The sequence below is a fragment of the Balaenoptera borealis genome (assembly GCF_965194805.1).
Source record: "Balaenoptera borealis genome assembly, chromosome: 1".
NCBI classification, from domain to species: domain Eukaryota; kingdom Metazoa; phylum Chordata; class Mammalia; order Artiodactyla; family Balaenopteridae; genus Balaenoptera; species Balaenoptera borealis.
The window spans coordinates 156221000-156238465 of record NC_138860.1 but is presented as its reverse complement, the minus strand read 5'-3'; the positions used below and the strand labels follow the sequence as shown (position 1 = coordinate 156238465).

At 38.2% G+C, this 17466-nt stretch overlaps 1 protein-coding gene across 14 annotated transcripts in view; it reads left to right on the top strand.

Moving 5' to 3' along the window:
• Positions 1 to 17466, top strand: part of MAST2 (microtubule associated serine/threonine kinase 2) — a 200988-nt gene that overhangs the window by 141390 nt on the left and 42132 nt on the right. For all 14 annotated transcript variants that reach the window (XM_082364124.1, XM_082364119.1, XM_082364118.1 and 11 more), the window contains one exon: positions 5015 to 5106. In XM_082364124.1, coding sequence (XP_082220250.1) covers positions 5015 to 5106 — 92 coding nt within the window. The remainder of the gene's footprint in view (positions 1 to 5014; positions 5107 to 17466) is intronic.

Here is a 17466-nt window from a genome sequence, read left to right as displayed (position 1 = left end):
TAGGCACTGAGAAATACAGCAGTAAGCAAAGATTGTGCAAGCCCCTGATCTCATAGAGCTTAAGATTCTAATGGGAGGAGAGACAACAAACAGAATGAATGCAAAATCCATAGTATGTTAGATAACAGTAAGTGCTACTGAGAAAATATATCAGGAAAGAAGGAAAAGAGTGTTTGGGAGGGCCGGTGTTACCTTTTTAAATAGAATGGTCAAAGGAAAATCCATTCAGGAGATTGTACTTGAGCAAAGACCTGAAAGAGGTGAGGGAGCAGGCCATGAGGGAAACAGACAAAGGAAGCTTCCTTTGTAAAGGCCCTGAGGCAGTGGCATGCTTGGCATATTCTAAGAACAGTGCGGAGGCCCATGTGACTGGAGTAGAGTGAGTAGGAGGGAAAGAGGTAATGGAGATCCAGACCGCGTAAAGCTTGTCGGCCATTGTAAGAACGTTGACTTTTACTCTCAGTGAGACAGGGAGAATTTTAAGCAGAAGAGTGACTTTGATATTATTTATATTGAAAAAATTTTATAGCTTTATTTAAGTATGATTGAAATATAATAGACTGTACATGTTTAAAATGTACAATTTAGTGGGTCTTGATACATGTATGCATCTCTGAAACCATTAGTACAGTCAAGACAGTAAACATAACTATAACTCTCCCAAATTTCCTTATGCCTTGTTATAATACCTCCCCTGCCTCTGGTCAGGAACCACTAATCTTTTGTCTGTCACTCTAGATTAGTTAGTGTTTTCTTGAATTTTATATAAATGGAATTGTTCAGTATGTACTCTTTTATGTCTAGCTTCTTGGTTTTAGCATAATTATTTTGAGATTCATTTATTGTGTGAATCAATAGTTCATTCCTTTTTATTGATGAGTAGTAGTCCATTGTATGGATATATTATGATTTGTTTATCCTTCATCTGTTAGTAGACATTTGAGGTGATTTCTAGTTTTTTGGCTGTCACAAGTAATAAACAACATATAGTTGGGTCCTGCTGTTTTATCCAATCTGACAGTCTTTGTCTTAATTAAATATGTATTTAGAACATTTACATTTTATGTGATTATTAGTGTAATTGGGTTAAAATCTGTTCTCTTGCTATCTGTTTTCTGTGTGGGCCTACTGTACTTGTTCTTACTTCTTTTTCTGCCTTCTTTTAGACTTTTTTATGAGACCATTTTATTTCCTTTTTTTTGTTTGTTTTTCTTTTGTAGTAGTTGCATTAGTGTTTATAATATAAAATTTTAACTTTTAGTTTATCTTCAAGTCGTATTATACCGCTTCATACTTAATGTAAGAGCCTCACAATAGTATACGTCCATTCTTCCCTTCCAGCCTTGCTGCTGTGGCTGACCTACATTTTATATCTACATATGTTGTAAACCCCACAGTAAATTATTATATTTCCTTTAAAATTCAAGAAGAGATTTTTTTTTTTTTGGCTGCGCCACGCAACTTGCAGGATCTTAGTTTCCTGACCAGGAATTGAACCCGTGCCCCTTGCAGTGGAAGCGCAGAGTCTTAACCACTGGACCGCCAGGGAAGTCCCAAGAAGAGATTTTAAAAATAAAAACAAGTGATTTATATTTACCCACACATTTACCATTTTTGGTGCTTTTCTTTATGTGGATCCAGATTTCCATCTAGTATCATGTTCCTTCTGCCTGAAGGACTTGCCTGAGCATCTGGATGAATGGTGGTGCCATGTAATGAAATAGATAGGGAGGAGTTAGCAGGTTTTAGAGGGAAATTCACTAACTCTGTTGTTAAGTTTGAGATGCCTTTTAGACATCCAGTTAGAGATGTCAAGTAGGTTTTTGGATATGAGTCTCACACTCAGAGGTAAGAGCACAGAGTTTGCAATAAAAAGCTGGGTATCATCAACATCATAGATTTAAAGTTATAATACAGGAAAAAATCATTTAGGGAGTGAGTGCAGGGAAAGAAGAAAAGATATTCCACATTTGAGCCCCAGAGTAGTACTACATGGTTTAGAGATCAGGAAGAGCAGGAACTAGCAAAGGGGAATGAAAAGTGAGCAGCTAGTGAGCTAGGAGGAAGACCAGGAAAGCCTCATGTCCTAGACGCTAAATAAAGAAGTATCTCAAGAAAAGTTACACAGATGTTAGGTTGAACAAAAGCAGTCAAACACAAAAAAATACATAGTGTATAATTCTACTTACAGGAAATCCAGCAAAACAAAATTAATTTATAGTGATAGAAGAAAGTAGTTGGGGGATTGACCGGAAGGGGCACATGGGGACTTTCTGGGGTAACAGAATTATTCTGACTTTTGTTTTGGATGTGTTATATGAATGTATACAGTTGTTCAAGGTTCATTGAACAGAACACTTAATTGAATAATTGAATATAAATTATATCCCAATTTGTTTTTTAGAAGAGGGAGTTATAACTGTCGAATGATGTTGAGAGGTTACGTAAGACAAGGACTGAGAATTGCCTGTTGTCAGTGGTGACCTTGATAACAGGCAAGAAAGATGAGGATGATTGTATAGTCTAGAGTGGGTTAAAGAGAGAATAGGAAATGAGGGTATGAAGATGACAAGTACAGAATCCCTGCATGGGATTTTTCCCAAACAGGGGAGCAAAGAAACAGGCAAGTTGGGAGAGGTCTATGAAAGTTTTTTTCTTATTTTCTTGAGATACGAGAAATGACAGCATATTTTTATGATGATGAGAATGATCCATTAGGAAGTAAAAATTCATAAAAGGAGGACAGTGCAGGTACAGACTTCTTGAATAGGGAGTTGGGGGAGTTGACTTTGATAGGAACATGGTCTTTCCTTCTGCTGTTACAGATGGGAAAGTACAGTATATGGACACAGATTTAGGATAATAGATTTTTAATGGCTACTTTTATATTTTTTGGCTGTGTTGGGTCTTCTTTGCTGCGCACAGGCTTTCTCTAGTTGCGGTGAGCGGGGGCTACTCTTCATTGCAGTGTGTGGGCTTCTCATTGTGGTGGCTTCTCTTGTTGTGGAGCACGGGCTCTAGGCGCGCGAACTTCAGTAGTTGTGGCTCGTGGGCTCTAGAGCACAGGCTCAGTAGTTGTGACGCACCGGCTTAGTTGCTCCACGGCATGTGGGATCTTCTCAGGCCAGGGATCAAACCTGTGTCCCCTGCGTTGGCAGGCAGATTCTTAACCATTGTGCCACCAGGGAAGTCCCAGGCTAATGGATTTTTGTAGCAGAAATATGTAGTACTTCTTTTTGTGTTGATTGTTTTTACCCCTAGTTGAATAAAAAGCAAAGTCAGCAGATCAGGGTAGGATTTGGGGAAGGAGTGCTAGAGGTTTGGGGAGAATTTCTGAATTAGTTTTCTTGGAGAGAGAGCACGTTGCCTAGGTAGATGTAGTATGGACCCACTTGATATTTATCATCATAAACATAAAGAAACACCAGCCAGCATGATTTTGGATTTTTCTTCATTCACCTTTAGCTGCCCGAGTGCAGTTGCAAAATAGATGGAAAGTTGGGTTTAAAAGGATTGGGATTTCACCAGGACTGTGGTGTCCTGGGGGATAGCAAGGTTTCAGTTAGAGCTAGAATTTAAACTGAATGTTGAGAAAAGAAGTTACGGATATAGAGTTTGCTGATGACAGACTGAGTTCAGGGAGGCAGAGCGTAAGCTTTTTTTAAAGATCAAGGAGTAGAGACTGTATCAAATTAGAGATGGAAGTCTTGGGCATTTGATGGTAACGGCGGTAAGGAGGGGGTGTGAGACATGATTAGATTAGTCCTGATGGTATCTTAGGGAAAGTCGCTTATCATTTCTAATCATAATCTCTTGAGATTGATCACAGTCCTTCCAGCGGTTCCTTATCACATTTCCAGTGGTTCTTTGCAGTAGTCTACCAGCCCTACAGAGTCTGGCTGTGGCCTATACCCATAGTTTCTATAACCTACTTCTTTTCCTGTCATTCTCCCTTCCTGCCACCTACTTGCCTTCTTTGCTGTTTCTTGAACATTCTCTCTCTCTTTCTTCATAGCACTTTTCACTCCAGTTTGAGGACAGATAATTCCTCTTGTTCCCTACTACTTCCCTAGCACCTAGAATGGTGCCTGGTGCATAGTAGGTGTTCAGTAAATATTTGTTTGGATGAATATAAATGACAGGCTTCTTTAATGCCTTTAAAAGATGGGCTGGGGACTTCCCTGGTGGTCCAGTGGCTAAGACTGCGCTCCCAATTCAGGGGGCCCAGGTTCAATCCCTGGTCAGGGAACTAGATTCCGCATGCCACAGCTAAGACCTGATGCGGCCAAATAAATAAATATTTTTAAAAAAGAAAGATGGGCTGACTTTCATATAAATTTATACATACTTTTCAATAGCAGGTACAGCATGAAATGGCCTTTCATCATGATTTGGCTTTCTCCAGTCTCAAGGAAAAGCCTCAGCCATTAACATGTAAAGGAAAGCCAACTTTGTAGAAGGAACACAGGCCTGTTCTGAAATTTATGGTGAAATGAGAATATTACTTAATTTATGGTGAAATGAGAATGGATATGTAAATATCCATTGATTAAGCAGTTTTTAAAAGATAAGTTTTATAGATTAAGTTAATAGTTTCATTTTTATGGCAAGAACATTAATTTTTATGAGATATGAGAATATTTATGACTCATGTTTTTTGTTTTCTGAATCAAATTTGCAGTGGTCATTCTTCATTAGATACCATTTAAGACATGGTTGTTACGTTTAAGGAGCTCCTTGGGTATTTGCTTAGGAAGCAAAACCTACACGTTAGAAAAGTGCAGTGGCAATACAAGATAAAAGTCAAGACAGTGACAAAAGTTATTCCAAGATGGAACACAGTGAATAATGAAATCTCACTGTGCAAACAATAATTGCTGAGCCAGTTCAGTTTAAAGTATTATACTGCTCAGCTCATGGAATGATGTCACTCTTTTTTTCCTCGATAGCCATTCAAGTTCTCTGGGCCCATGATGCAACCCTGTTATAACTGACATTTGTGTTTTCATTGCAGTTGTCGGACAAGTAACCGCAAGAGTTTGATTGTGACCTCTAGCACATCACCTACACTACCACGGCCACACTCACCACTCCATGGCCACACAGGTGAGTGCTTGAAGATTAAGAAAGGTGGAATAAAAGAGTGGGCACAGATGCCCAATTTCTTTCCTACTTCTCACTTTGTGAGGTTCAACGTACTACGTTGTCACTTCACGTGGCTGACTGAAGCATATAGGGCTCATGGGCATGCTTTCCATGGGAGAATGTGTTCAGTCTGTTTTTGACTCTTAGTTATTTCTTGCCTTGACCTGTCAACAGTCCTTTTGGTCTTGTACATATCCTGGGTCTACCACCTTTGTTCTGGTGTGTTGAGAGTGTATTATGGCTCCAGTCATCTGGGGCCATGTGATGAGGGCTCCATTAACATTTTGTCCTATCATGCCCAAGAATTAGGGCTCACAGAGACGGGTTTCTGCCTTATGGGACTCCTAACAACTTTGCCTCTGTTACAACAGGAGGCAACAAAAGTGAGAGGACTGTTTGTTTCATGTTGACATTTGCTTCAATTCCAATATGTGAAATCAGTGATCTCATGCATTCAGACTTTGCTCCATCTGAATTATGGGCTCTTCCAGGCAGTGTAAGGACTGATTTACTTGCCTCTGACTAAGGAATATATAAAAATTATGAGGCAGAGACCTCATTTGGGTTAATCATGTATTTTGGTCTAGACATGTATTCTTAAATCCCAGGGGAGCCAGACCAGGGAACTCAGCTTTGTTGAAGGAGTTGTTGCTCTGCAACACTGTTCACTGCTATTCTGTTTACAGTGGAAGTTCCAGACCTGGAGATAATGGAAATAGAGCAGGCTTGGACCCATAGGAAGCCATTGCTGCCCTTGGCTTTTAAAGCAAAGCTCTCGTTGTGCTTAGGTACTTCCCTCAGAATTGACTGGATTAGGTGTTAGCTCAGATAGTGAATTCTAGTCATGAACTTTGTAAAAACTCAGCATATATCTGACTTGGCCTTTTTATCATATAGAAATTAATTTAGCATGTCTAGACCTTGAACATAGTTTCTCAACTGTATTGTGAGTGCTAGGTAGTAATTACTACTTGCAGCTTCTCTCTGAGATGCTATTTAGATTCCTGACAGAGTTTAGGACTAAAGCTTCCCTACTCAAGGGGCTTTGATTGAGAACATCATCTGGCTTTTTCAGCCTGCCTGGGTCTGTGGACTCTAGCCTTGTGTTAATATGTATAGCATGCTTAGTACTCCATAAATGTTAGCTATCATCATCATCATCTCTCCTTAAATTAATGCAGAAAATCTAGGCAGGCCTCAGATACAGGGAGGAAGAATTGATTTAAAAGCCCAATTCATGGCTGTAGACTCTATACTTAACCAGATGTTGAGAAAGGCAGCGTTAATTGTTCCATACAGATCAAACTTCATATCAGATTAATTCTAAAATTTATACATACTGATATTTGGGTCCACAGGGTATTCTAAGACTCTTTATTTTCACTGTAAAGTCTGGAATATGTTGAATAATATGGGGCCTGTTGATTTGAAAGTAGGTTCATTTATTCCATACAGTTCAGTTCAATATTAAATGTTTACTATATATAATTAGATTATAACTACAGTAAGGTCAATTCAGTAGGCACTTACTTAGCCATTCTGGAAATGGAACCTTCCTAGTTTATTGTTTTTTTCTTTTAATTAATAAGCTGTTTTTTAGAGCAGTTTTAGATTCACGGCAAAATTGAGCAGAGAGTACAGAGTTCCCATATACTTGTCCGCACACATGTACAGCCTCCCCACTATCAGTATCCAGCACCAGAGTGGCACATTTGTTACAACTGATGAACCTACATTGACACATGATTATTACCCAAAACCCATAGTTTACATTAGGATTCACTCTTGGTGTACATTATATGGGTTTTGACAAATGTATTATGACATGTATCTATCATTGTAGTATCATACAGAGTAGTTTTACTGCCCTAAAAATCCCCTATGTCCTGTCTATTCATCAGTCCCTCCCCCAACCCCTGACATCCACTAGTCTTTTCACTGTCTCCGTAGTTTTGCCTTTTCCAAAATGTCATATAGTTAGAATCATACAGTATGTAGCCTTTTCAGATTGGCTTATTTCACTTAGTAATATACATTTAACTTTCCTCCATGTCTTATCATGGCTTGATAGCTCATTTCTTTTTAGTGCTGAATAATATTCCATTGTCTGGATATACCAGTTAACTTACTCACTGACTTACTGAAGCACATCTTGGTGACTCCAGGTTTTGGCAGTTATGAATAAAGCTGCTATAAACATCTGTGTGCAAGTTTTTATGTGGGCATAAATTTTCAATTCATCTGATTAAATACCAAGGAGGGTCATTACTGGATTGTATGGTTAAGGGTAGTTTTATAAGAAACTGCCAAATTGTCTTCCAAAATGGCTGAACTATTTTGGCATTCCCACCAGCAACAAATGAGAGTTTCTGTTGCTCCACATGCTTTCCAACTTTTGGTGTTGCCAGTGTTTTATAATTTGGCCATTCTAATAGTTTTGCAGTGGTATCTTATTGTTTCCATTTGCATATCCCTAGTGACATATGGTATTGCACATCTTTCTATATGCTTACTTCCCATCTGTATATCTTTGTTGATGAAGTGTCCAGATCTTTTGCTTGTTTTTTAATCAGGTTGTTTGTTTTCTTATTGTTGAGTTTTAAGTGGTTTTTTGTGTATTTTTGGATAACAGTCCTTTATCAGATGTCTCTTGCAAGTATGTCCCCTAGCCTGTGGCTTGTTTTCTCATTCTCTTTTGCAGAGCAGAAGTTTTTCATTTTAATGTAGACCAACTTATCAATTATTTCTTTCATGGATTGTGCATCTGGTATTGCATCTGAAATGTCATTGTCCTGCCGAAGGTCATCAAGGTTCAGTCCTATGTTATATTCTAGGAGTTTTATAGTTTTGTGTTTCATGATTAGGTTTGTGATCCATTTTGAGATAATTTTTATGAAGGTCTGTGTCTATTCTTTTTTTGCATGTGGCTATACAGTCGTTGTAGCACTATTTGTTGGAAGGATTGTCTTTTTTCTATTGTATTACTTTTGCTCCTTTGTCAGACATCAGTTAAGTATATTTAACTGATGTGGGTTGTTTCTGGCTCTCTATTCTGTTTCTGTTCTGTTCCATTAATCTATTTGTTCTTTCTCTAATACCACACAGTTTTGATTACTGTAGCTTTATAGTAAGTCTTGAGTTGGGTAATAACAGTCTTACAACTCTGTTTTCTTCTTCAGTATTGAGTTGGCTATCCTGGATCTTTTACCTCTGCATATGAACTTTAGAATCAGTTTGTCCATCCACAGAATAATTTGTTGAGATTTTGATTTGGGATTGCGTCGAATCTATAGATCGAGTGGGAAGAGCTGACATCTTGACAGTATTGAGTCTTCCTATCCTTGAACATGGAATCTCTCTCCATTTATGTAGTTCTTCTTTGATATCTTTCATCAGAGTTTTGAAGTTTTCCTCATGTAGATCTTGTACATATATAATTTGTTAGATTTATACCTAAGTATTTCATTTTTGGGGTGCTAATGTGATTGGTAATGTTTTTAATTTCAAATTCCACTTGTTCATTGATGGTATAAAGTGTTGACTTCCGTACAGTAACCTTGAATCCTGCAACTTTGATATAATCACTTAAGAGTTTCAGAGGATTTTTGTTGATTTTTTTTTTCAGATTTTCTACATAGGCCATCATGTCATCTGCAAACAAAGACAGTTTATACCTCCTTCCTTCCCAATCTGTATACCTTTTAATTTCTTTTCTTATCTTATTGCATTAGCTGGAACTTCCAGTATGATGTTGGAAGACAATGGTAATGGAAAACATTCCATTTTCCTGATTTTGGCAGGAAAGCTTGAAGTTTCTCACCATTAAATATGATGTTAGCTGTAGTTTGTTTGTAGATGTTCTTTATCAAATTGAGGAACTTCCCTTCTATTCCTAATTTACTGAAAGTTTTTTTTTTCTTTAATGTGTTCTGGATTTTGTCAAATGCTTTTTCTGCATCTGTTGATATGATCATTTGATTTTGCTTCTTTAGCTGTTGATATGATGGATTACATTAATTGATTTTCAAATGTTGAACCAGCCTTGCATACCTGGGATTAAATCCTACTTAGTTATGGTGTATAATTCCTTTTATGCATTGTTGGATTGGATTTGCTAATATTTTGTTAAGGATTTTGTATCCATGTTCATGAGAGATACTGGTCTGTAGTTTTCTTTTCTTATAATGTCTTTGCCTGGTTTTGGTGTTAGGATAATGGCCTCATAGAATAAGTTAGGAAGTGTTCCCTCCACTTCTGTCTTCTGGAAGAGATTCTGGAGAGTTGGTATAATTTCTTTTTGAATGTTTGGTAGAATTCACAAGCGAACCTATCTGGGCCTGGTGCTTTCTGTTTTGGAAGATTATTCATTATTGATGAAATTTCTTTAATAGATATAAGCCTATTCAGATTGTCTGTTTCTTCTTATGTGAGATTTGGCAGATTTTGTGTTAAAATAATTGGTGTGTTTAACCTGGGTATCAAATTTGTGGGCATAGAGTTGTTCATAATATTCCTTTATTATCCTTTTAATGCCCGTGGAATCTGTAGTGATATAGCATCTGTTCTGATGGTAGTGACTTGTGTCTTCTCTCTTTTTTCATCTGCTTATGTTAGATTTAATTTGCTCTTTTTCTGGTTTCTTAAGGTGAAGGCTTAGATGATTAATCTTAGATCTTCCTTAATTAATTAATATTCAATTTTTAAAGATTACACTCCATTTACAGTTACTATAAAATATTGTCTATATTCCCATGTTGTACAATACATCCTTGTAGCCTATCTTTTTTTTTTTTTGGCCATGCAGGATCTTAGTTCCCCAACCAGGGATCGAACCTGTGCTCCCTGCAGTGGAAGCACAGAGTCTTAACCACTGGACTGCCAGGGAAGTCCCCCTTGTAGCATGTCTTACACCCAGTAGTTTATATCTCCCACTCCCACTCCCCCACCCCTATATTGCCCATTCCACAAATTTTGATAAGCTACATTTTCATTTTCATTTAGTTAAAAATATTTTAAAATTTCTGTTGAGATTTCTTCTTTGACCCATATGTTATTTTGAACTGTGTTGTTTAATCTCCAAGTATTTTGGGGTTTTCCCAGTTGTCTTTCTGTTATTGATTACTAGTTCAATTCCATTGTGATCTGAAAGCAGGCGTATGAATTCTTTTCTCTTAAATTTGTTAAGGTGTGTCTTATGGCCCAGAATGTGGTCTGTATTGTTGAAAGTTCCATGTGAGCTTGAGAAGAGTGTGTATTCCACTGTTATTGGATGAAGTAGTCTATAGATGTCAATTATGTTTAGTTGATTGATGATGCCATAGACTTCAACTCTCTCCTTACTGATTTTCTACCTGCTGTATTTTTCAGTTTTGGATAGAGGAATGTTGAAGTCTCCAACTATAGTTGTGGATTCATCTATTTCTCCTTGCAGCTCTAACAGTTTTTTGCCTAATGTATTTTGAAGCTCTGTTGTTAGGCGCATGCACATTAAGGATTATTATGATGTCTTGGAATACTGACCCCTCTATCATTATATGATGCCCCTCTTTATCTCAATAACTTTTATTCCTCTGAAGTCTGCTGTCTGAATTTAATGTACCTACTTCCACATTCTTTTGATTAGTGTTAGGATGATATCTCTTCTTCTATCCACGTGCTTTTAATTTACATGTGCCTTTATATTTTAAATGACTTCCTTGTAAACTACACTTAGTTGGGTCTTGTTTTTGTTTTTGTTTTAAGTCTATGTGACAATCTCTATCTTTTAATTTAGACCATAGATATTTAAGGTGATTATTGATATAGATAGATTAGTATCTACCATATTTGCTACTGTTTTCCATTGGTTGCGTGTGGTCTTTGTTCCTATTTTTGTCTTCTACTCTTTTGTGGTCTTAATGGAGCATTTTAGATGATTCCATACTCTCTCCTTGTTAGCGTATCAGCTGTATTTTCCTTTCCTTTTTGTGTGTGTGTGTGTTTGTTTTAGAGTTTGCAATATACATTTACAACTGATCCAAATCCACTTTAAAAAACGTTATACTGCTTCACAGTGGTGTAAATTCCTTATAATAACAAAATAATCCTAATTCCTCCCTCCAATCCTTTGTATCACTGAAGGCATTCATTTCACTTATCCATAAGCATATAAACACATAAGAATACATAATTGAATACATTTTTGCATTATTATTTTGAACAAACTGTTGTCTGTTAAATCAATGAAGAATATAAAAGATCAAAATTTTAATTTTACCTTCACTTACTCCTTCTCTAATGCTATTCCTTTATATAGATCCAAGTTTCTGACCTGTATCATTTTACTTCTCTTAGAACTTTTTTTTGGCCATGCCCTGCAGCTCGCAGGATCTTAGTTCCCTGACCAGGGATTGAACCTGGGCCACGGCAATGAAAGCACCAAGTCCTAACCACTGGACCCTCAGGGAATTCCCTTAGAACTTCCAACATTCCTTGTAAGGCAGGTCTACTGGCAACAAATTCCCTCAATTTTTGATTGTCTGAGAAAGCCCTAGTTTCTCCTTCACTTTTGAAGGATAGTACTGCAGGGCACAGAATTTTAGGTTGGTAGAGTTTTTTTTTTCCTATCAACTCTCTTGTTTGCATGGTGTCTGAGAAGAAGAATATAATTCTTATCTTTTGCTCCTCTATAGGTAAGATGTTTTTACCCTCTGGTTTCTTTCAAGATTTTTTCATTATCTTTGATTTTTCCGAAGTTTGAATATGATGTGCCTAGGTGTAGTTTTTTTGGCATTTAATCCTGCTTTGTGTTCTCTGAGTTTCCTGCATCTGTGGTTTGGTGTCTGACATTAATTTGGGGAAATTCTCAGTCATTATTCTTTCAAATATTTCTTCTGTTTCTTCTCTGGTATTTCCATTACACAAGTCTTACACCTTTTGTAGTTGTCCCACAGTTCTTGGATATTCTGTTCTATTAATTTCAGTCTCTCTTTTTTTTTTTTTTCTCTTTGCTTTTTAGTATTGGAAGTTTCTAGTATCATATCCTCAGGGTCAGAGATTCTTTTCTCACCTGTGTCAGTTCCACTAATGAGCCTTTCAAAGGCATTCTTAATTCTGTTACAGTGTTTTTGACATCTAGTATTTCTGATTCTTTCTTAGAATTTCCATCTCTCTGATTATATTATCCATCTGTCCTTCTTGTTGTCTACTTTTTCCATTAAAGCCCTTAGCATAGGGACTTCCCTGGTGGCGCAGTGGTTAAGAATCCGCTTGCCAATGCAGGGAACATGAGTTTGATCCCTTGTCTGGAAAGATCCCACATGCCATGGAGCAACTAAGCCCGTGCGCCACAACTACTGAGCTTGAGCTCTAGAGCCCATGAGCCACAACTGCTGAGCCCGTGTGCCACAGCTACTGAAGCCCGCACACCTAGAGCCCATGCTTCGCAACAAGAGAAGCCACCGCAATGAGAAGCAGCACATGCACCGCAACAAAGAGTAGCCCCCACTCACCACCACACGAAGAGCAGCCCACGCTCGCCACAACTAGAGAAAGCCTGCACGTAGCAACGAAGACCCAACACAGCCAAAAACAAATAAATTTATTTATTTATTTATTTATTTTTTTAAAGCCCTTAGCATATTAATCATAGTTTTAAAAAAATTCTTGTTCTGATAATTCCCACATTCCTATCATATCTGACTCTGGTTCTGATGCTTATTCAGTCTCTTCAGACTGTGTTTTTTGCCTTTTAGAGTGCCTTGTAATTTTTGGTTGAAAAGCAAACCTGATGTAAAAGGAATAAAAGGAATCACTATAAATAGGCCTTTAGTAATGTAGTAGTAAGGTGTCGGGAGAGGGGAAGTGTTCTGCAGTCCTCAGTCTTTCGGTGAGCCTGTGCCCTTGAACTGTGAACTTCACCAGTGCTTCTTAGTTCTCTCCCAACCTTAGATAGGATATGGCTGGAGGGTGCTGGAGTTAGGTATTTCCCCTCTCCCAGGTAGGTTAGGCTCTGATCAAACCTCAGAAGGCTAAGCTCTGGTAAAAATAGTTTCTCCTGTGAACAGACCTTGGTAAGAAGAACAGAATGCTCTGGCCTATTTCGAAATGGTTCCTTTACCCCTTCCCCTGCTGGAAGCTTGAGGGGATTTTTCTCAGATCTTCACTGTGAGAACCTGGTAGGACTCTTGTAGGTAAAACTCAAAATACTGTGGGGACCCCTCTGTGACTACATCCCCTGGGAGTTTTTAACTCTCAAAGTTGTGCACACTGAGCCTCTAGCAACTCATCAATTACAGTTCAGGTTTTCCTACCTTGGCACTGGTTCCCGGGGAGGAACCAACAGGGGTTTCTGCTGTGTTAAGTTGTGATACTCTGTATCTGCCTGTCTCTCTCTCTCATTTTAGGGGCAGTGGTTTGCCCTGGGACTTCACTTCTCTGACAGAAGAGAAGAGCTGTTTGTTTGTTTGATTTGTTCAGCTTTTTACTTGTTAGGATGAAGCAGCAACCTCTAAACCCCTAACGTGCCAGACCATACATGGGAAGTTAGTTCATTTATTTTTATTGCCTATAGAGTATTCCATTATATAACTGTACAAAAATTACATATTAATTTTTTTATTGATGGACATTGTATTAGTCTGGACCTAATCAGGAGACAGAAACCACACAGTGGTTTAAACAGGTGAAGTTGAATAGAATTATAAACTATGACAATAAAAGAAGGCCAGAGCTGGTCCATAGCCGCTGAGCAATCAGCAAAGCAGCCCTCCGGAGCACTAGCATGGCAACCAGTATCCAGGCCTGCACAGAGAGTGGGAGGCATAGTGCATATTATATCCCTCAGGAACAACATGGAAGACAAACCCTGGAGTGCAGGGAGTGGACCAGGCAAACAGAGGGAGTCAGGGCACTAGTGTGGGCATGCCTGGGGCATACAGTATCCTTGCAGGGAGGGCTGTGGAAAGGTGATCATCAGGTCAGATCAGCAATGCCAGGTTGCGAGCATGTGATTAGGTCAGAGCACCCCTGCCTGTCCTCACTGACACACTACTGAGCCACACTACTGACTGAAGGCGCAGTTGCTGGGACTGCACCCAGAGCCTCTTCCTTCTACAGTGTCCCTCCAGCACCCTATACTGCGAAAGTTTAATATTATGTTCACTATAAAGGAAGTACCTAAAGGAATTCTCTCCTCTGTGGCAGAGCAGGTATTAAAGGATGAATTTGGAGTTGAGAGGTATTAAGTTGGTAACTAGCACAGACATTTAGATTGTTTTCAATTTTTCACTGTTATGGTCAATGTTGCAACAAACATCCTTCCTTATGTTCTTCTTGTATATATGTATAAACACTGTCTAAAAATTATATGTAGGCGTGAACTTGCTGAGTCATATTTTCAGAATAAGATTAACAGGTCAGTGGGCATGCATGTTTATATGATGTTTGTTACATGTCATCTGATTTTAAACTAGTGTAATGGGACTAAAAGTGTGTCTTCCTTAAGCCTTCAGCCCCTATCTTCCAGGGTCAAGAGCAATCCCCAGTAATCCACTCCTCTTTACTCCCTAACACTTGCAGCCTCCTCACCTCTTATCAGTCTTGAATCCACTAGGGCAAGTTTCATTATCCCTTATCCCTGTCAGTCACCACAGGAACCCCCAGGTATTTGCCCCTTCTGTCTCCTACACTCCTAGCTCCTATAAATCTCTGAACATTCCCTGCTCTGACCCTTTTTCTCATCCCTCTCTGACTCTTGAAACTCTTCCAATGTACCTTCTGGAATTCATAGTCCATCAATCTTGTTCTAATGAAATCCTGGGGAAAAGGGAAGGGTTAGAACACTGGCTGTCTGCAGCCCTCTGAAGTGTTAGCTCTTACCGCTCCCATGGCCTCCTACCATTGGGCCTTGTCTTTTCATTATTCTCCCTCTCTTCTTCCTAATGCCCTAAAACTTTGAATCTTATGCCATTAAATTATATCACTCACTACCCATCATTGCAGCTGTAAATATCTTAGTTCTTGACTCACTATTACTCTTCAGTTCTAACTCCTCTGTTATTCTTGATAGTTTCAATACACTTATGTTGAGGCTCTTTTCAGTTCTTAGGACTTTCAGTTCTTTGAACTCCTGTCTTCCAGTGAGCTTCTCCTCCATACTTCCTTGGTCACATATGCCCTATACCTATACTTTAGACCCTGTCTCCATAACTTTAGTTTCATTCTTCCTGCTCTCCAAGCACTAACCCAGTCTTTCTACCTTGTGCCATCTAGAAACCTCATCCCCCGAAAACCAATCATTTGATTCCAGGACCTCTGATCCTTGGAACCCTTAAATATTTTAAGTTTGAAATGCATTTTAGACACTGGTATGGGCCAGTCAATATATTAGTCTTGATTTCAGGACAGAGAAGTAGGGCTGAAGAGTGCCTGGAAGAAAACATGAGGAGCTAGCAGGATACCTACCCCATATTTCGGCCCGGTGGTATACAAAGGGGTGTGTGAAAGCAGTCATTACTTGAGAGAGCTGCAAGGAGAGCTGTGTCCACAGGGGACAGTCAAGTTTCACCTAATTTGTTAAAGGCTATACTAAATGTATGTCCAGGGTGCTTGGGAGTACAAAACTGGCATTTAGAAGACCAGTTCAGAGGCCCTGGCCATTGTCAAGATGTAAGGAAGTATTAGAAATGGAGAAAATATTTGAATATGGGAAAATTTATGAGATCAAATCAGCAGGGATTAGATTGTCTCCAGATTTCCTGTTTGGGTGATTAATGAGTGATGATACCCTTAACTTAAATAAGCAGTATTGAAGAGAAGAATATATTTAGGGAAAGGAGAAAGAAGATCCCAGAAACAAATCCATACATATATGGACACTTGATTTATGACAGAGGTGACACTGGGACAATTGGATGTTCATATGGAGAAATTGAAAGAATTAGCTCTTACTTCACAAAAATCAGTTCAGGTGAACTGTAGTGTTTTTTTTCAGCTTCAGTAAGGTAAAATTGATAAATAAAATGGTAAGATATTTAAAGTATACACATGACGATTTCATATACGTGAATTGTAGATGTAAATGTGAAAGCCAAAACACTAAACTTTTAGAAGGTATGCGGTAGAACATCTTCATTTTTTTAAAAGGACATAAAGGGAATTGGAAATACATAAAGGGAATTTTTTGTAAAGGACATAAAGGAAAAAGGTAATACATTTGAATACATTAGAATTTTTAGTCACCAAAAGGTACCATGAAAAGGCAAGCCACAAAGTGAGAGAAGATAATTATGACACTTAAAATTGACAAAGGGCTTGGATTCAGAACATTTAAAGGACTCCAGCAAATCAATAAAATAAAAAGATAGTATGATTGAAAAATGGCCAAGAGACTTGAACAGGCAGTTCACAGAAGCAATCCAAATGGCCAATAAGTACGTGAAAAGATACCTTAATCTCATTGGTAATTATGGAAATGCAAAATAAAATCACAGTGAAATGCCATTATATTACTGTCAAACATGGCTTAAATTTAAATGACAGAACAAAGTATAGATAAGTATATGAAACAGTGGGAACTCTTAAGCATCACTGGTGGAACTATAAATTGGTACATCCATTTTGCAAAAACAGTTTGGCATTTTCTTACGTAAAGTTTAAAAATAGACAAACTAGAGCACAAAAGGTCACATATTGTATGATTCCATTTTTATGAAATGTCCAGGATAGGCAATTCCATAGGAACAGAAAGTAGATTAGTGGTTGCCAGATTCTTGGGGGAGAGCAGAATCAGGAGTGACTATCAACAGGTACAGTTTCTTTTTTGAGTGATAAAAAATGTTCTGGAAGTAGATAGTGGTGATGGTTGCACAGCTTTGTGAATATACTAAAACTGCTACACTGTGCACTTTAAAAGGGTGAATTTTATGATATGTGACTTATCTCTTTTTTTTGGCCACTCCACGTGGCTTGTGGGATCTTAATTCCCCTAACAGGGATCGAACCTGGGCCCCCAGCAGTGGAAGTGCAGAGCCTAATCACTGGACCACTAGGGAATTCCCTACATATCAATTTTTTAAATTGAGAAAAACTAAACTCAAGTATTTAGAGCTGCATATTTAGTTGGTAAAGCTATAAGGAAATGATTGCCATAAAAGTCAGGGTAATGTTTACCTTTAATGGGGATGGGGAGGCGTTTTGACTGGAAGGATTATGCAGAGGGATTTTGGAAGATGGCATTGTTAACCTGGATGGTATTTATACAGGTGCTTGCTATATAATTATATTATTTTATAACTAGCTAAACTGTATAAATGAAACAACTAGTTCAAGGTCAACTGACTG